The sequence below is a fragment of the Cariama cristata genome, unplaced genomic scaffold (genome assembly GCF_000690535.1).
Source record: "Cariama cristata isolate BGI_N322 unplaced genomic scaffold, ASM69053v1 scaffold12485, whole genome shotgun sequence".
Lineage (NCBI taxonomy): Eukaryota > Metazoa > Chordata > Aves > Cariamiformes > Cariamidae > Cariama > Cariama cristata.
Genome location: NW_009615866.1, coordinates 28,618 through 50,308, shown reverse-complemented (window position 1 = coordinate 50,308; position 21,691 = coordinate 28,618). Strand labels below are relative to the sequence as shown.

The 21,691-nt window shown below is 36.0% G+C and overlaps 1 protein-coding gene across 1 annotated transcript in view; it reads right to left on the bottom strand.

The window, feature by feature from the left end:
* Positions 1–20,641, bottom strand: part of LOC104161508 (chromosome unknown open reading frame, human CXorf30) — a gene marked incomplete at its 5' end in the record, with an annotated part of 52,263 nt that extends 31,622 nt beyond the window's left edge. Inside the window, 6 exons of the mRNA XM_009699978.1 lie at positions 5,318–5,413; positions 10,079–10,235; positions 12,937–13,041; positions 15,677–15,788; positions 18,037–18,144; positions 20,466–20,641. Of these exons, the coding sequence (XP_009698280.1) occupies positions 5,318–5,413; positions 10,079–10,235; positions 12,937–13,041; positions 15,677–15,788; positions 18,037–18,144; positions 20,466–20,641 (754 nt within the window). The remainder of the gene's footprint in view (positions 1–5,317; positions 5,414–10,078; positions 10,236–12,936; positions 13,042–15,676; positions 15,789–18,036; positions 18,145–20,465) is intronic.
* Positions 20,642–21,691: the final 1,050 nt, after the last annotated feature.

Genomic DNA, 21,691 nt, shown 5'->3' with positions numbered 1-21,691 from the left:
GTAGTAGAAATATTATTTCTACTGGAGGGAACACTTCTGTAGCTCAGTAAATATGGGTTTTTTTCCATTACTATTAAAAGGCTTTTCAGTGGGCTTAAATACTTCCTGTAGTAGGAATATTATTTCTACTGGAGGGAACACTTCTGTAGCTCAGTAAATATGGGGGTTTTTTTTCCATTACTATTAAAAGGCTTTTTAGTGGGCTTACAAGGCAGATCTATGGATTTGATTGACCTTTGTCTTGGCATAAGTTGATTTTAGCTTCTTTTATTTATGATAGCAATTGTTTAGCAGTCAGGTTTGGTTTAGGACATTTTGAGTTTATAGAGATACGAGTAAACATCTGTGCAGACTGAATTATCTATGATACTAGAATAAAAAATGGTTTGCAAGAGTGTAAACACAGGATCGTACCAGACGTCTAAAACTGTAAACACAAATCACAATGGTCACTACAGGAATACAATCTTGTTAAACCAGTTTAGATAAAGCAGAGAATAGAAAATTGAATAATTGAGAACCAGTAAAGAGAAAGCTCACTTATGCAGACCGTGTTAAGATAATGCATAAAAATAAATCCAGCCAGATCCCAAAACTGTTGAGGAACAAACATTTTACTGGCCCTCCAAGCAAAGAAGTTGGGGCATTGACAGCTCCCTGACACCACCATCCAACCTCTGTACCTGGGAAGGACAGACGCTGTCAAGCTTAAGACCCAGAGGGACACCAGAAGGATGAGCATCACATCAGAAAAAAAGGTACATAATAGGAAAGTTTTTCTGTGTAACAATTTTAACTATGTTAACAAAGGCTTTTCTGTATTATAGTTGTCCAGTAGTAACTGGACTAACAATAACTTTTATTAGCCTGTCAAATTAGACAAACAAGAAATTTTTGCTCCACTTATGTACCCTTTTGCCCACTGTTTTTTGGGTGCAACATCCTAAAACCCATCATGTGGCAGTGCCAGCCTCAGTATTAACCCCTGAAACTTGTAGCAGATATTCTCTAGATTCAAACATTCTGAAAAAATTAGTTACCCCTATCATTCAACCTGAAAATTAAAGAAATCAAGCTTAAATTAAAATATATGGTCAGGCTCTATTAACCCCTGAAACTTGTAGCAGATATTCTCTAGATTTAAACATTCTGAAAAAATTAGTTACACCTATGATTCAACCTGAAAATTAAAGAAATCAGGCTTAAATTAAAATATATGGTCAAGCTTCTACCTACAAATCAAAAGAGCAAATAAAATACAAAAGACAATTCTGGATTACTTGCATTTCACTCAAAATCCTTAGGCAGAACATGAAACTTGTAGCAGATATTCTCTAGATTTAAACATTCTGAAAAAATTAGTTACACCTATGATTCAACCTGAAAATTAAAGAAATCAGGCTTAAATTAAAATATATGGTCAAGCTTCTACCTACAAATCAAAAGAGCAAATAAAATACAAAAGACAATTCTGGATTACTTGCATTTCACTCAAAATCCTTAGGCAGAACAAAGTTTTTTTTAGACCTGGAGGTTCAGTCTTTACATGAACTATTCTAAAAGCTGTCCCCTTAACCAAAATTTTTCTCCTACTCACAGCTTTGCCGATCAAATTTATTTGTCCTTGTCCTTATAGGTAAAATATTCAAAGGTTAGCCAGAATATCATTGCTGCAATGTAACTGAAGTATTTTGGTTTTGGCTAGGAGCTGATATCTTCAGAGAATATCCTCAAGGCTTGAGACCTCTGTCTCCCTCAAGTTACTTCTCTCCACACAAGTTTCATTTCACAATTTAGAGGAGTTTCTTTCTCTCAGACAGCAAAATAAACATTTCAAAACCTTTGTTCTACTGTGTTTTATATGCTACACATATAAAGTAATATCAGCTGCAAAACAGTTCTGTTTGCTTATTTGGTTTTAGATATATTGTGGACTTGCCACAGAAATAGTATATGATGCATTAACAACAACAGCAATAGATGACTTGGTACTTAAAACAAGCAGTCTTCTCTTCCTAATGCTAGCTATGAGTTCAAGGTGTTTCCTATGGCATAATGAAAATGAAAAAAGAAAAAAGAAAAATCATGCTCTCTGAAAACAAGGTTTCAGGACTTGATTTATAAAACCTTACGTAGGAAAAGAAAATCCCTCAGAGAAGACAAAGAGCCTTCATTTCTTTTACATTTATTAGCAAGTCATTTTGATTACTTCTTTGGTCCACAAGAAAATGAAGTCAGATAGTGGCCTGGATGTCATTGCTGTTGGATTTCATTCTAGTTTTAGGAGTGAACACTGATTTAACTGTAGTGGCCTCATACAGAGGCTAGCATTTGTATGTCCAGCATGACAATTTAAAGAATACATTTTATATTCTGATTGTTACCTGCTCCAGAGTTTATCAAGACTATCACAGAACAGTAATTTGTTCCTAGCGGAAGTAAGGAAAAAACCGTCAGCAATATCCTCTAGCAAGAGACTATGTTGAGCTGTCAAGTGCCTTTCTTCTTCAGAGACATTTTGGATTTTTATGGTCAAATGGGTAATTCACCCCAACTTGTTCTTTTTTTGACAAGTAAGGCTTTCTGAGAAAACCCACACATACTGTATTTGTCTTAGGTCCATAGGTCTCAAACTACAAAATAATTTATTTTTTGAACTCTGAAAATTCTCATGTCTGCACAATATCATCTCCTATTGTCAGCGTGGTCTCACATGCTATTTATGTGCATCTCTGCTACTCAGTCATTATGCCACATAAGGACACATCAGTTTAGATATATGCTCACAAATATTTTAACTCTACTGCAAAGATCTGGGACATGTTGGATCAGTTAATGTGGCACATGGCTACACATCTATCAAACTATAATAGAGGCAAAGACTGAGTTACAGTTTAAAGCACGTCCACCTCTTTCACACATGGCAAACACAGCAGCAGGGCCCACGTTCTTTTTTTCATGGGTTAGTTTGGGGTTTGGGTGGGGGTTTTTAGCTTGGTATCAGTGATGCATTTATAGAAATAAATATTGCTTAAATCTAAATATCATTGTAAGATGCAAGATCGTTACTAATGTTGATGATTGAAGGCATCAACCTGATCTTCATGTAAACAGGAAGAGTTTCAGCATGAATATTGTGAAACTTGAAAATAAGGTCCTGTATGCATTACAAAATACAGAAGAGAAAGATAAATCCATTTTTACTGAGATGTATGTGAAGAGGAAAGTGGTACTAGTGATATCCTTTCTTTCTGAAAATACACTCAGGCAGGTACAATCCCAGTGGCTTTATCAAACCAAAATACGCCCTGCCTAATCATTCAGGCTTTGTGACAGAAAAGTAAATCAGGGAGTTCAGTTCCCTCTGGTAATTGAAAGGTATCAATTTTTAATGAGAATATGAATAATTTATTATCCCCCCATAAAAAAAATATTTTGAATAATTTGTTAATCTTAGTAATAGTGTGACAAAATATCTAGGGAAGAGAATTGAAGCAGCGGAGTACTAAGGATATGATGTTCATTTTAATTAAATTATTCCTCCCCTACAGAGAATAGTTTTAAAGATCCCATTTGTCAAGAACTGGAGCTACAGTATTATTGATCCAGATTATATATTGTGAACAAGAAAAAAATATATAATTTTGAGGTGAACATATAGATCTTGGCATACTAAAGTATTTATCAAAATAATTAAACACACAAATAATCCCACCCCAATTCACAACACAGCAATTAGAATACATGCTTAACATACACATTTACATTTCCTGTAACTTCAGTGCAACTGAAGCAGATGTTTAAATTTAAATTCTTTACTATTTAGGGATTATCTTACACACCTGAAATTAAACATACTCAACTATGCTACTGAATCAAGAACTTGATCCATCAGTCAGAACTGAACTAACCAATTTTTTTTATCATGAATAATTTGTGTGACTTCTGAATGCAATTGTCAGCAGCTATTGTTTCAATTAATCACATACCCTACCACAGAACCAAATATATTATTTAAGTGTGTACAAAACTTATTATGGGATGTTTAGGGGAGAGAACACAGGAGGGAAAAAGAGAAAGACCAAAGTGGATGAGGAAGGAACAAGCACAGGGAAAAAAGGCAAAAGAGGATAAAAGATGCCAGTCGTGAAAGTTGGTGCCGGCCAGTAAAGCTGTCTGACAATGCCTCAGGCTCGATCAGTATCCTATAATCTTATTAAATCCCATGTCTATCTTCTGCATAAGTACACTCCCTATCCTGATCCTCTACTCGAGCTGGCCACTAGCAAAGTTCGAACTGCACTAGCCAGCAAGCAGGATGAGGCCTGAGTGCCCGCTACTGGAGAGACTAAGTCTAAGACCAGTCATTGGAGAGGGCAGTGTTTTGTGTGGGTGCTTGGCTGTCAGCCGCTACCTAATATCAAGTCAGACGAGCCAGCAAGTAGCAGGAAGCCAGCATCCAGAAAGACCCATGGTCATGACCAGTGACCAGGTAAAGGGTCTACAGACTGAGCACTTATACAGGACAGACTTAAATCTGTGCTAGTATCCGAGAGATCAGCAGACACACACGTATTTAGGACCTGAGTGTGTGAATGTATGTGTACGTTCTGCTAGTGAACTTTGAACTAGCCAGCAAGTAGGAGCAGACCAGCATCCAGAAAGACCCAAGGTCTGAGCCAGTGACTGGATAAGGAGCCTAGGAGCCAGACATGAGTACTGGAGAAACTTAAAAGTCTATGCTAACTTTGAAAAGATCTGGGGGTGTGTTAGTGCATCAATAGACTGAAGGTGTATGCGTGTACCCCCGCACAGTTCAATCCTAATCACCCACACACCAGCAACTACATCAGGCTGCCTGCACTGCTCGTATTTAGGTGAGCGCTGACTGTTTTTAGGGGTGTGCTGGTAAAGGCATTGATCTCTGTGTTGATCTGCGTGGTTGGCTGTGTGATTTTATGTGATGATTTTATCATGATCTTTCATCTCCAAAAGTTCTTACACAAAAAGTTCATTTTTTTTTCCTACAGATACCCCCTCATTTAAAAATACAATATGTTAAGGTAATGTTTTCAAGAACTCTATAATTGTTTTCAGCCTCTTATTTAGGAAAAACGATCTATGTAATTGCTTCATTTTTCCATACATTTTGCTATTAATATCAATACCAGTAGAGTGGGGTGTTTTTTTGTTTCTTTCTTTCTTTTTTTAGTCTTCTGTCCACTTTCAGCAAAGTTAGACATATATCTCAAACACTCCTTCAATGCTTTGTGGAACTCAACAGCTGGATAGACAAAGAAAGTAATTAATTACATACCTCGTGGCTGTTTAAGCAGAAGACGGAAAACAGATTCCTCACTGGTGGACTTGGATAGGACTGATGCATTGAAATGACAACTAGACTGCTCCTGATCTAAAAAAAAAAAAAAAAAAAAGAATTAAAAAAAATCATAGAGGGAAACTCATTTAGAAGTCAAGATTGATTGAACAATTTCCCTAATAAAACAACTTCATAGACAGAGGTTTTTAAAAACACCAACATTCTCAAATGGAAGTGCATGGGCCTTTTTATTTCCCTTTTGCTTAAGTGTTCTTTCAGTATTTTCCTCATTGCGATGAAAAAAAATACAGATATGATATGGAGATCTTCTTAAATAGAATTAAAATAAAATAAAACACCATCAAGAAAACCCAAGGTTTAAAATGTTTTCAGTTAAATAACATCTAGAAATTACAAAAGAAACTGTTTTCTAGATTAAAAAAAGCCCATGGTGATATGAAACATCTAAGAGAAAGCTTGACAGAAACAGGTTCAGGACCAGCAGTACTGCAACAGTTGCAGACAAGAATTGCTTTCTTGATGACAAGTTACCAGATCAACTAACAGATTACTTCATAGAGACAGAGGATTTAGACATTATTTTGTTTGTTTTCACTGATTACTGTCAATGTTGTGGATAAATGAAAAACGAGATGGGAAAAACTGGTTTGAAGTCCAATTTTATAAACAGGTTTTGGAGTTGTTCAAGCAGCCGAAGGTGTCTTGCTAAAAGAATTGACACTTGCGGGAAATGCATTGTGGGAAATATATCTAGCAGTTAACTCCAAGAATCTGTGCCGAATAGATAGACTGTGTCTGAATAATATGTCATATTAAAGGGTAGTAGCACCAAATGATGAACTGCTGACAGGAAGATATGATACACAGGAATGCATCAAACAGCCAGGGGAAGACTGTCATTTGGGGTTACAGAGCAAAGTTAAAATAGCTTTAAGGAGTAGAACAAAGAGCAAAGACGTTCAGGAAGGCAATGAAAAGCTCTCCTGGAAATATCAAACTTCTTGCTTCTTGTGAGAAGAGAAGTAGCCTCAAAATTACTTCACCTCAAGAGCAAAGTTTCAAGTTTTGGAAACCAGCTTAGAGGTTTAAAATGAAATTTGCAATCTATAGGGAAATACTTAAAGAATTCAAGGGCCTTTTCCAAGTATTAAAAGATAAATGCATAAGAAAACCCTACATGCCCATTTTAGTATGTCAATAAAGCAACTATATTGCTGTCATTCTTGACCTGAGATACTGCATTGGCATGAACAAGACTATTGTGAAAGCTCTCCCTATAGCGCTAATTATTCTGAAGGAATTATTTGCTATTTTTTTGTCCATGATGCAAACAAGCTCAATACTTCAAATTTGACCTACTAGAAGAGTTTTCCAAATTTGAAAATACCAGTTATTTTTTTTATATATATATTTGTCTACATATTCAGTTAAAAAGTAATTTTCACAGAACTAGCTACCTAATCTCTGGAAATGTTTTTGGTTTTTTTTTTTTACCTCTGAAAAATAATTTCACTGTATAAAATTAAAAGCACTAGGTTATGCTTCATGATGTTTCAAAAATGCATTTATCAGTTCAGAAGTGCATTTATATATTGCACATTTTTTTTTTTATTTTAGCTAACATCACGGTTTGAATTCTGCCAAAAATCAGTACAAATTGATGTTAGCACTTTTATTCTAAACTGATTACTCACATTCAAAACTGATTTGAAAATAACATGTTTTTTCACATTTGTATTACTTCATTCTAACACTGACTTAAATATATGCAATAATACTCATGTCCAATGTATTTTGCCTGAATGAAAAGTAACTGTTAATAGCAGATTTGCTTTTGAGTATTTAGTTCAGTTACATAATAAAAACCAATATCAGTCTTTCACTAAGTCAGTTGCCTCTGCACTGTCTCTATTATTGAAAATATCCCTGGGACAAGTTAGTGCTCTATAGTTACAAAGATTACTATGTTTTCACTAAAATACTTAAACAATGCAGGTTCTGCTAAAGTTTCTCAGAACATCACAGTTTACTAGGTTTTAGTACCAATATTTAAGGTCTACAAATAATTTCTGATGAAATTGCATTGTGGATAAGTTTGATTGCTCTTTTCTATTATTTTGTGAATAGTACATTAGGTTAGCTTTTTTACAAATAATACTTAGTAGTATTAGAGTACTAAGCCATGCTATCCAGCACTAGATTTATGCTCAACAAGCCAAGAAGTTTGCTTCTCATAATTGCTCTTGTTGTTGCACAAATCAGAATACCAGTTTGCACTTTCCACTAGAATAAAGCATGCTGCACTCCATGAGGTGCAATGGGAATCTTCATACCACACACGTAATACACACCTACACTTCAAGAGATTATACAATCAGTTACCTCCCAGTCAAATAGGGTGGGTTGCACAGTGCTTCTGTAAGTGTCTGAGCTAAGATAAACCCAAAGGGTAGATGGAATGAGCGGGGAAAATACAAAGGTTTAACATTTCAGAAGGAAAATTGCATTACTAACAATGTAAAAGTTTACTGTATGTTCAGATGCTTCAGGGATGATGAGCTGACAAACAAGAGTAATTCAAAAAAAGAGGTATACCAACAATTTATCAAGGTACCTCCGGACTGAAGCTCCACCATTCATCATGTCAGCCGCTTCCCCTAATTTACATTGCGCACTCTGTCATCATCCACGTTATTAATAAAGGTCTTGAATAATATGGGCCCCAGTGCTGACCCCTGGGGTACTACACTCAGCTGACTGTCAAGATGTTGATTGCTATCATTTGAGACCAATAGTTCAGCCAAGTTTTCAACCTACTCAGCAGTCTGCTCATCAAGCCTAGACTTCCTTAGCTTCCAAACAAAAATGCTATGGGAAACAGTGACAAAAGTCTTAGTAAATCATGGTATGTTACATCCACTGCTCCTCCTTCATTCACATAATCACTCATTTACATATAGAAGGCAATCATGTTAGTCAATCATGATTTGCACTGAACAAATCTATTTGACTACTCCTGATTACCTTCTTGACCTTCGTGAGCTTGGAAATGGACTACAAGAGGATGTGCAATTCATGTGCTACACAGACCACAAAAGGATGTGTCCGGTGATCCCAGCAGAGGCTGAGGTGTAGCTGATCAACCTACCACTCCCTCAATCTTCCTTCTATCATTTCTAAAAGAAGGAAATAACATAACCTTTTCCTAGTCAACAGAAACATCTCCTGATCAGCATGAATTTTCACAGAGAACCACAGCCAGAGCCATGCTGGCCAACTCTTTTATCACTCTGTGAATTTCATCTGGACATGTGGATCTGAATGCATCCAGCTGCTCTAAGAAGTCCACAGCCAGTTGCTCCCCTATGAGCTGCCCATCGCCCTTGCAAACCAAGTCAGACTAAGGCAAAAAAAAGCATTGAGCACTTCAGCCTTTTCGGCATTGTCTGTAACTCGTTGATTCCCCCCCATCCATCAATGGACCTATCTGCATTTTCCCTAAGCTTCCTTATGCAACTAGCGTACCTTTAGAACCCCTTCATGTGAGCCTGTATGTTCCCTGTTAGTCTTCATACCTGATGGGCTTTGGCCTTCGTGATCTTTTTGCTAAGTATGCTCATGGTACTTTTATATTCGCCTTTTGTTAACTCTTTTTCCTTCCACCTCATCTAGATGGGAATACGTTATTGCCACTGCTAGCAACAGGCCATGGGGATTTATATCAAGTCAACAGTGCAAAGCATCAGGGACTTGTCACACCTTGTTTGGACTTGAGCTATTGTAGCTGTAATAGGACACAGCCAAAGCGCCAACTGTTGCCTTATTTGTTTTTCAGCTTCAGTTTACTGGTGTATAATTTTGTTGTATTACCCTAAAGAAATCACAAAATATATGGTAAAGGCCTAACAAAATGAAGAGGTCATTGTGGAACTAAACCTGGGGACCAATAAGAAAGCAAGTGTAGCAAGAGACTCTTTTGGAAACATATAAAAACAACACCAAGCATATCCAAGACTGAGAAGGAAGGAACTGGCATTTTATCAACAGTTCCTTCCCAGTGAAGAACCGAGGATGTTGATGACTCTGATAATTTACTGTGAAGAAATATAAGGTAGATATGAGAAGATTTGTGTATATCAGTTAGCAGTAATTAGTATTAAGTGGATTATTTGGACTAAACATATTAGTGGTGACTTGGCGATCTTTGATAATTCTGGATCCTATATTATTTTTTAAAGTATGTTTGAAAATATTGCTGAAATATTCTTGCTTGGAAGGTAAATCAGAAAAAAACTCAAATGTTTTGCCCTTTTGCCCTCCTTTAGCTATCTAGATCTGACAAAACAACATAAAATATTTTGGAAAATAACTGAGGAACAAAACTAAAACAAATTATTAGCTATTTGGCTTAGACGTACAGCTCCCAAAACACACCTCAGGAGTCTCCTACTGCCTAAATGCTACAGTGCAGTCCACAGCCAACCACCAGCTGCATCTGTACATGAGGCTGTACGACCTAAGGGGTCTACTGTGAGCAGTTGTTTAAGGTTTGTGTTACTTCTTAGCTCCCACAGCACAGTCTACAGAGCTTTTCATGGTGGATGTGAATGATATACAATATTTCTGTTACCACGAAATGGAATGAGGCAAATGTAATCACATCCCTCTCACACCTTTAACACAACCGAAGGAGCTGAAGTTCCTCCCCCCACCCCCAAAACATCCAAACCCCCGTACCTGTCAGCACGATGTCTACCACCACATTTTCAAGAGTTGGATTTTTGAAGGATATCATGGCAAAAGAATACTGGCCAATGCATGCACTTATGCTGGTTGGTTCCATCAGCTGAGGAGGAAGACCAGTCCCCGAAAGGTAAAATATCCACTCTTTAAGCTGCAGACGAAACATGTGTCATTATTTACAATTGACAAGTCAGATCTGAACATTTTAATGCATTTTGCCTACTTCTTTCTTCTAGTGTTCTATGTAATACTTTGTGCATGCTTACAAACACAGAAACAAACAAACAAAATTTTTGCAAAACTCTTCATACAGTAGCTATGAGGCAATATTAGTCTAACGATGCTTTCCAGGCCCACTGTAAATGTGTGTGGACCTCCTAGTTCATAGCAAGTGATTTTACATTGAGGTACAGTGCAGGGGTGGGAGGAGTGCACTTGTTCGTATTTTGTGCAGGTGAGCTGTAAAGATCAAGTTTGAGCTTTATTGCTGAAGGCTCAGGCTCATGGTCTACAAATATTAAATGTTGTAGCTTCCTCTGATTTTTTTTTTTGTGGTTAACAAGCACAGACATTTTGAACTTGATTGCTTCAAGTGCTGAGCACCTTTAAAACAACACACTGAAATTTTGTCAAACTGAGCAGCTAAAGAAAGAGCCAAACAAAATTAGTGGTCAGTCTGGAAAATAAAAAAAAGCCACCAAAAAAAATTATACAGATTATAGGACAGGTCTGACTTGCCTGACCTGCAGCCACTGTTCCTCACTGACCCACTTTGTGATGGAGCTCAAGATCATGTATGCTCAGTGCAAGAAATGAAGAGGAAAAAAGATTTTAAAAAAACCAGAATCCTAAAGCAAATAATACAAGATAGCATCTAATATTGGGCTCAGTTTCTCTCTAATATTACTTACTATTGTTAAATGCTCTACATTATACCTGGATGCTGGCAATGTGGTAAAAGAATAGGATAAAACAGGTATGTTAGATCTCTGGGCATGGGTTATGTTCAAGCTGATCCTTCAGCTGTGCTGTCCCAACAAACTTAATTTCAGATTTTCACAATGATTAGAGCTAAACTCAGATTCACTTTGTGAAGAGCTCTTCATACAACTTCAAGCCAGAAACAAATGAAGCAGATAATAGCACAGAGCAGTTTCTCTTAGTTCAGCAAAGCAGCACAATCAGAAATAGTTAAGGTTTATCCTAGAAGTACTGTCATTAACTGATTTTAGATTAGTCAGCTATTCAGCTATCAGATGGCTTAAGTGTCCATTCAGATATATTCAATCAGAGAAATCAAGGGAGGGAAATCAATGTCGAAGGGAGGGGTTTACATTAAAAGTCATTTGAGGCATCCACCACTGATGAGAAACATTCTTCAAGCCTTCATTAAAAAGGGCAGTTATATCTGTGCAAATACTCACTGTCAGCTATCAGTATAACAATTAACAAACTCAAATAGTCTGGGATTAATTTAGTAAGGACTTTAGCAGTGAAAATGAATGAAAATTTACACAATTCAAAAGATTCAGGCATAAAAAGAGCACTAAGAAATTACAAAGGTTATACCAATACACTGAGAAGGTTAAAGGGGTCTGGACCAAGCAGCTAGAAGGATGGAATACAGACTAAAGTTCAACTTGGAGATTTGCCATTACTTGAAAGGAGATGCACTGGATGGCACGACTCAGGTGGCAGGGCTCAATTGGCTCCTGAAAGGTTTAAATGAATTCTTGCATTGTTTCATTGCTTCTGTATTTGGTGAAGAATTTCTTTTTTCTTTTTTAAAATACAGATAAGATTTCTGTGTACCATTAGGATCCAGACAAGATAAGGACATTCTGTCCTCTTGAATTGGCCTTGGATATGTACTATTCACATGAGAATTGCTGTCTCCTTGTTTTTATCCTTAATAAATATTTAAGAAGAGAGGTCCTGAAAATAAATGCTGTGCTAACACCACCTACAAATAACCTGTCTGTTCAACATACTTCATCAGGAAAAAAATTGCTACATCACTTCCTTCGCTATTTGTTTTCTTCATATAAAAGGATATTTGCTTTTGCAGTATTATTTGAAACACTACTGAAAACTCCTGGTAGCACTTAACAGGAGTGATTTACAGGTCAGCAGTCTTTTAGGATATCTGAAAGTCCAAAAAGAATACAGAGAGGAAGTTGCACAGAAAGCAAATGCTTCATTCAACCACAGCTCATGTGATGAAATATTATCATTTACATCACATTATCAGTTTTTCTTTTTGCTTCTAGTTGTAATTTTTAATCAGCTAGTAGGTCATGTTGATGATTCATGTTTCTTTTTTTACAAACAAGTAAAAAATTTAAAATTAGGAAAATTCACAGAAAATAAAATTTCAACAATTCTAAGATGCTCAAAGTAAAAACCATTTTCAAACAAACTGAAAGGAAGATTTTCAAGAGCATGACCTTAAAAATTCAGATCAGATAAAAAATTAAACCATTTAATTTTGTTTGGGGTTGGGAAAATCATCCAGAAATTTAATTTCAGAGGTGACAATGCCAAGAAGTGCCACTCTTCCGGTGTTAAAAACAGCAGAACTAATTACCAAAAAAGCCAAAATTATTCATTACGTATTCTAGCTCCTAGGCCATCATGCCACATTTTAATACTGTAAATAGAATAAATTTTGTGTAAGACTAAGGTTAAAACAAATCATAACTTTTAAACATTTTTGCATTTGCTCTTTCATTATGCATCCAGCCATTAAATGTCAACTTGCCTTACAGATTGAGTCCCTTACTTACATCCCTATTAAAAATATTATCTAATCTGAATTCCAAGTGGTGTGGGCAGCAAACGTAGTATTATACCTGTGAACATTTGAAGGTTATCGATGCCTGGTGATTGCCTCTTCCCAGGGTAAATGGACAGAATTGCACAGGGATTTTGGTGGTGGAATGCGGAGCAACAATCAGCTGTACAAAAACAAGAAAGAAGCAAAATTTTTTGAGTCTGTTTGTTTTGTATCTTTGTATCAACAGTGTTGATGTTTATGTGATTAATGTGTTCCACCAGATGCAGTCTCCTCTCCGCCAGCACAGGCTGCCAAGGCAGCAAGCGTATTGCCGTAAGCGATCCCAGCGGCAGTCACTGCACGTTCATTCCCCAGGAAATACAGAGCCGGCGTTACAGGTTGCTCCAAGGACATGGACAGCAGCTCGCACAAACACCATTCAAACAGGACTTCGGTGTCTGATTGTACTGATGACTAAAAGGTTATCACATTTACCTCCAAAGACATGAACTGGCTTATAAGGGAAATACATGGTAGGTTTTAATAAACTAGCTCTTTGTCTCTTCCGCTTACCTTTATCTAAGCTAACACTGTAAATGATGTTGCTAGTTTGATGTTGCTAGTGATGTTGCATTAATACAAACTAATACCTGAAACACAGGTTACAGTTTACAAGAACCAGCAGTAATCTTCTGCAAGTTGAATGCAGTGCTGTATGGAGGGACTAAACCTAGGATGCAACATATTCAGGAGAAGAAGCAAGTATTTAAATAACAACCTCCTGCCTTTGTCATCAAAACTGTGAAGGAAATCACATTACCTCTCCAAACATGCATCTACAGTGGAAGAAACAAGTTCAAACAGGGACAGATGTATGGAATAAATATTAGGTAGTTGCTTATAGTAAATTCAGAAAAGCTATCCCTTACCTGGAAGAACTACTGTTAATTCACAAAGAACATTTCAGAATTCAACACATAAATGGTTTATAGGACTGAGAATTCCATTAAGAAGGAAAGACAGACAGACAATTACAGCAGTTAGTACTGAATGTGTCTTTTCCTAAGCAATGTAATGTAGTTATTGTGATAGGTGAATCTCTAGTGATAAACTAGGAAAGCAGAAAGGAGTTTTGTTCTGGATTTGGTTTTTTGTTTGGTTTTTTTTTTTTTTTTAATTTCCTGGACAGGGTAACATGCAATCTTCAGGAGCCAAAAGTCACTATAATTAAATCTAATCCCCTTCTGTGCCAATGACCTAAACATAACATGTATAATACTGCGAGATAATTAATATAGTTTGCATCCATTATGTTTCTTAGGTCCTAGCCAAATACCAATTGATGAAATGATTAGTAATAGCACTTGTCGAGTTCTAACATAACGTATGAAGATGTATTAATACGCATGACATAAAAGACAGACTAAATTAAACATTTCACATTTTATATTTAGTGTAATAGTATGCATGCAAAATATAGGGCAGTTCAGTAAATAAGTGTGATCTCTCTTAGCTGTTATCTTTACATCCCCTTTAAAGAACATTTTGTCTTGTACTGCTGTATTTGAGGCTGAAAGCTGTTTAGTTTCTGAAAGCCAAAAATGCACATAACTTTATAGCATTCCTCTATTTTCCCCGTACAATCCATTTTCTACTTTCTTCTAGGACTTTTATTTTAGGATCTTATTACACTATTCCTCTCCTCTCCCTCTGACCCTTATACCAGTTTGCACAAATAGAATCACAGAATCATAGAACAGTTTGGGTTGGAAGGGACCAACCAGCTCTGGTGTATGTCTTCCCTCTATTATCTTCCTCATATCTAGAAAAGGTGCAATTGCCATTTCTTTCCTGTCTGCAACAGGTTTCTTAATTTAATTTTTTCTTCACATCAAATGTTCTATATTCACACCTTACTAAAAGGTCCCCCTAACTCCTTGCTCCAGAGTTTCCACACATCTTTCTTCCCTTTTCTCACCTCCCCATCATAAAAAGGACACGTATTTAACAGCATTAATTGTTAATAACATCTGAAGAGTTCTTTATAGGACCTTTACTATTAACTAGTAATCAGTGGTCAATAACAAATATTTTTCAGAATCCTGACCATCTAGAACTCCAGCCAATCTCAATGAAAATATGAAAGCTGAGCCCATCTATACAACTCTCAGTCCCTGAAAGGACAAAAATGTTAGGCAGCAAGATGGACGGGCTCCTGTGATGAAGGAGGAAAAAGTAGTGTGCATAACAGTAACAGGATGAAGATTTTCTCAGTAGAAATCAGTCTCAGGGTAAATGTGAGTTTGGAGAATAAAATGATTCCAGGCATTTGCTTGAAGCTTCCTTGTGGCTAAATTGATCAAATTCTTATTGTTACGCCCTGCAAGTTGGTTATAACTGCCACGACTATGAGATATTCTTATAGTCTTACATTAATATTTTACCTACTTAAATATTTACCTAGTTATCCTGTGAGTCTTAGAAACTTGCGAAGCTTCTAATACAGTTGGTTTGTTTACAACTACTCCCTCTAATATCTCCTAAATATTATTTGCAATCAACACTGCAGTCCTTCTCAAAACCATTCCACAAAGTGTTCCAGGGAAAAAACATCTGTACTTCAGCTTGTGTTGTTTTTCAAGTTTAATTGTTTTTGTCCTTAAGCTATAAAATCTGGAGAATACATACATATAATGTCTCTAATCCTTGAGACTATGTTGTGCATTCTGAACCCGCAATATGATACAGAATTCAGTATGTTTTGAAAAGAAGGATCTCTTCTATCACTTTTGTGAAAGCACAGAAATCTTACTTACAGGCTCTTTTGGATCAGTCTCAATTGAAAAGTTGCTAGGATTGCTGTTAACAATTTCTAGCTCCAGAGTTTCACGTGTAGGATTACAGAGAGGTATGTATAGACGAGCCCATCTGGAAAAAATACATATATGCAATGACTATTAATTAAAAAGCTACTTCCATTGCATTTTATTATTCATCACTTGTTTTCCTTTTCAAAAAATGACTACTTTTTAAAATGAGAATTATGTTTTATTGCATTAGTATTTTTCCACTAGTATGGACATATATTTAATAGCATTAATTAATGTTAATAATAATTACTAATAACACTAAAAACTGGTAGCAATAACCATTCTAATACTTGGGTCATTCATAAGGGCAGAATTTGTCTTGCCCTTGTCTTGTCTTCAGTGGCCAGAAGGTTAGTTTAAGTTAGTTGGTGAAAAGAACTGTCTAGTTCTCTCAATACTCAACAAGGAGAAAAAACATTTTCCTGGAGAGTTGGTCCTAATGTAGATCACTGAGATGTGAAATCACTTTTCATTGTCCACAAGGGGAGCCTACACGTAATGCTTTAAACTTGATGCCTAACTTTTAGATAGGAGGACGTGGAAATTAATCCTAGTGTCTCTGGTACCACAGCTTCACATTTATTCCTAGGTTCCAATTTGCAGATTTATGTCTCGCCTTTCTTTCCTTACTTTCTGTAGACCCAACTTTGGAATAAAACATTTTAGTGAAACAGATAATTCAGAGTGCCAAGGCCAGCAAAAAAACTTGGTTCCAAAAAGTAAAATAATTTTATGTCTTATTATTCTGTAGTCAATCCATGGACAGAAATCAAAGAAAATCAGATAAGTGATATCTGTAACTTCTTTTTGTCTAAGCAACGGTTTACAGGAAAAGCATGTAATTAAGTGGTGCTGCCAACAGCTTTTGATTTAGTGCCAGTAGGCAACCATTCTTCTTGATCATCTTGTAACCTTGAGATCTCAAAACAAACTTGGTTTCCACACCAGCTGTTTCAATGGAGATTCTGCCTCCTTCACTCCTCTTTCTTCCTCTGCATGGACTCAAAATCTGTTTCATTTTATACAACTGTTGCATTGGTTGCTATAGCATAATGGTAACACCATTATGTTGCACATGTGGATTACGTATTTTAATGAGCATTGTGGCTGTCCCGGAACAAAGATTGGAGTGTGCTGATTGCCTAAATGTTATGCTTTAAATCAGTTGGCACTCTGTTTTACAGACTGTCCTTCTTTATTTTCTAATTAAAGAATAAACAAACACAAGATACCTTGGGAGGGAGCACAATTTTCAAAAGAATTCATAGGACTCCCAAAAATTCCTCTATTCTCATCAAAATAATATATTTTTTGCCTTTCTCAAAGCTATATGACCATAAATCACATTCTTGTGATAACACCAAAGGACACAGAAAAGAGATTCAAGGTGAATCAGTGAAAACAGTAAATAAGAAAGGTATCTGAAGAAGGACTAAAAGATGAACTGTCAGAATTTCTTCTTTTCTTTTTCAAGAATTGATTAGAAATTGATTCTAAGTGTATCAATCGCTACTTGGCTCCTAATCCAGTTCCAAGTGATGTTTCAATGATACAAAGTCTTAAAATTTTCAGATTGATAGCAAAAAGAATGCAGCAAGCACATAATGAAAAACATTATTCTTAGAAGGATATCACATATGTTTGCATGCTTTTTCTGCATTCAAGGACAAGGTGGTAGAATGGAAGTTAGTCTCTTAAAGAACTACAAAGCTTCACCAACCAGAAATGCTCCAAACATTTTATGACATTTACAGTCCGCATCTCTGCAAACATAGCAAGGAAGTACACCCATTCCAAACAAAACAAATTGATACCTTTCTTAAACAGACAATACAGAAATGTCTACCTGCAATGCCTTTGCATATTCAGCATACATTAATGCAGCCAATTTACTGGACTATCTCATCTTTTCAGCAGGTAGAGCAATTCTCAGTAATTTAGCTGTAACCTCAACACCATCATCGATTGCCATTGTCCAAAATTTTGCACTTTAAAGGAGAGAACATTATGCTGATGACACAATAGAAAGAAATTTCTGGAGAAAGGAGAGTGTTTAAGGAATAACTGAACAAAAAGCAGGAAACTTTATGAAACCAAGAATAAGGCACATATAGGCTACAATTCCATTTCAATTCTTTTTCTGCAAGGAGAATTTCACCTATGTACACCTGTGTCTATAAAAATTATCTGCAAACTACTATAGTACATATACAGTACTATTACGGCTTTTTGATGTAAAGTCTTCATATGTTTTCCATGATACTTCAAACCAGTGACCAAGTCAGCACGATGAACTACATACTTACTTTCCAAGCTCACATTCTATTTCAGGTAGACTAGTTGGCGATGGTTTCTCTACAATCAACTTCAGTGCATACCAAAACTCTCCAATCATATCTGACAGGAATATGACACTAAAAAGAGATACATAAGTTTAATATGACACAGCTTTGGTGCAGACAATTAAAAACGTACAGATTAAAATTCAGGAAAAACCTAATGAGTTCAACACAGTGAGTTTTTTAATTAGTTCCCAGTTTTCCTGTAACATTTCTTGCTGGTATCTCAATTCAGATACCAAAACTAATAATATTTACAATTACTTATGAAACAAAATCTTTTCTTCATCTTTCTTAACTTTTTAGCTGAAAAAGTTGTTTGTTGTTTTGGGTGGGTTTTTTTTTCTTGTTTATTTGGTATTTTTCCAAAAATACAACTCAAAAGCATTTCAACTGCTAACTTACAGGAGTAAGCTTTAATTTCATTTCAATGTCACAGTATTTTCTTTCTAGCCATTTTAAATTCAAAGGACAAAGAAACAGAAATAGTATTCACTGATTTTAAAAAAGAAAATCTTTTCAAATCTAGTGATGAAAACTTAGGAATCGATATAGACACATTTATATGAGCACGACAAAGAGATATGCTTCAAAGGAATAGTCAATATACTGTTTTGATATACAATCAAATGTTGTCATGACTGAAAATTGCTTGCTGCTAGGTGAGATATGTACAGCAGTATATTTCTGTGACAGACATTCTAACACACTCCTTTACTATTGCAGATTTCTTTTCCTATTTTGGGGTTTTTTTGAGTGGCAGAGTCATAATAACATTAAACCAAAGCACTGTAAGCATATAAAAACCTACATGAAATGCACTGTGCAAACCTGTGACCCATTAAAGACCAGTTCCTGTTGTAAACGATAGATAACTATGTCTGTTCTATGACTTTATGGTTCCAGACTATCTTCTGTGCCAATAGAGCCTTTAAAGTGAGCATGAAAGAGCTTAGGAAAGAATCATGCTTTTGAAAAGGTACACCTGCCACTAACACTTTTATAACACTTCTTCCCAGCTGCTACCATAGCAAAGGAAACAGAGCATGGCTTCAGACAAAAAAGATAATATTGTGGCTGTAATGTGGAAGTACCTCTGTCCAGCTGTAATTGTAGTCCTTAGGAGCTATTGCAATTTAAAGCAGCTATTAGTCAGCTTTCTAGTACAGTACTGCACAATTGTATTGAACATGTACAGGTGTGCTTTATCTCATCTTTGCATATATTCCCCTAAGTTCCAATCTACCAATTAGCTGAGCCCAAAGTTTTGCCAGTTAAAACAAACCTTTATTTTTATTATTTGGAAATTCTGCACTTGAAAAATAGCAGAAATATTATCTGATATGGAAAAAATAAGATCTGTTCTCATTCACAGCTTCAGAATGCATAATTTCTACAAATTGCCACAGAAAAAAATATTCACTAGAGTGATAACAGTTCTCATTTTTATAAAACAGTATTCTTGAAAGCTGTATTGTACAATGATACCTGCCATTATTCTGGTCTTTGGAAAAATCAATACAAGCAAATTGATCAAAACTTCGAAATAACGTGGATCTTGGCTTTGTAAATATTGGTTCTTTGAACACAGGTCACCTGTCTCTGCCCTCCCTATAAACCACCACCCCACTCTCCTCCCTATCCCAGTAGCTTTGCCATTCAATTGATATCATTGAAAAACAGGGAATTGTTTTTCAGTCAGCCCTTCAACTAAATAATGCTTTGCTGACCAAACCCCAGGAAAATAAACTTTGCAATTCTGCAGTCTTCACTTACTTGTTGAACTGGTTTATCTGAAACTAAGACCAAGAGGTCATCTGTCTTTGTATCAGTAATTATCATATCTGCATGGTTTTGTTGAGATTTCCAATGTAATGAAAAATTTGTAATTTAAAACCTCTCCATATTTGTTTAGTAGATCATTGTTAAATAATGGAAGATTCTGAAGCTAAATGGATGTATGTGAAGACTGTTAGAAGAGTTCTTCACCGGATTTTAGTTATGTTGCTATAGTTTTGCTCCTTCTCAGAAGAAAAATGAAATCATGTTACTCCCTTTACGGAACTTACAAATGTACAAAACTAACAATTTATCTGAAGTTTTCAGTGGGGACTTCTAATATTAAATAAATTTCTAAAAGATTGTTCACTGAATTCTAGTGAACTAGAATAACTAGGAGTTATTCTATTGCCTGTCAGTCAGGTTTTTCCCCTCAGAGGAAAGCTGCTGCTTGGGATTAAATATATTTAAAGTTGGAAAATTTTTTAATTCCATTTATTACATTTTGTGGGAGTTTTTAGGGTGCTAGCTACATCAAGCAACCAAGGTTTCAATGAAAGTAGTTCACTTACTAGTACAAAAGCCAGAACCACAAGTATCAAAACTCCACAATTTACCTTCCGTCTGAAGTGCCAACAACAGCTGGTGAAAATTTTAGTTGGTACAAAAATGTTTGCTTGGGCTGAAGAGTGAAAGACTTTTGTCCACTAAGTGACTCATTCTCCAGCACCACACTCAGCTGGAGAATTTCATCTGCAGGATTAGTGATGGGAATAGGAATCACAATTGTATCCTAGAAAAAAAAAAAAAAAAAACAAACAAAAAAAACCACACACACAAAATTAATTATGAGCCATTACACATAAAAATGTTTCTCAAACAAGTTTAAGATGCTTACTCATGATTTACACTTATGTGAACACAGGCTGCACCTTTGTTTGATGTGTGAACTAACAAAAAAGAGAAGTTGCAGCAAGAGACATTTCAGCCAGTCTTCAAACTGTAAACTCTTTAATTTCATAAACAAGGAAAAGTTCAAGTCTTCCTGGACAGTCTGCACTCTAACAAGCTACTTCACCATCCAAGGTATCGCTGAAGCGTATCAAAATACACCTTACAGGCAGATCTGCTGTAGTCCCAACCGGGTAAACCCTCCCAAGCCGTCTTCCAATAGCCAAGCACAGACAGTTGAAAACGTCCAATTTGCAAAGTGGCAAACAATTCGGGCTGAATTCTGCAGGATCTATTCCTCTTAATTTTCAAGTTACATCATAATACTTGACATTAAAACACCACCACCACAATAAACATTCCCTCTCTTGTTACTTTTTGCCATTTCCCTCACTAGTGGTCTCCATATTTTTCTGTTTAAAGTCTATGAACACTACAGGCAAGGACCATCTTTTCTCGACCATCGAAAACATAGCTACTAATAAAGACGTATATTAAATTCCATTTACTATAATAAAAGGGAGCCAAACTATGGCCTGATTAGATTAATATGCATATTTTACACTTGGAACACCTTTAAGATGCGCAGGAATTGGGCAGAGGCTGCTCACTCTGCACAGCTCCAACATTGCATTCTTGAGCAGATCTTGAAACACTGCTATATTTTAGCAGTGTTCCAGTGACCCCCTTCTTTGCTGTAAGGCTAAAAATAGTGTAAATCCATCCTATGTACCCTATGTGTGTAAATATCAATACACTTTATGAAACGAAATGCTTTAAACAGACAGGAAGGAATATAATAATGAAGGAAGTCCACCATCACAATACATGATGCATACCTGCAATTTAAAATACATATGTTCTATTCATGTAAGTTCATCTATATAAAATA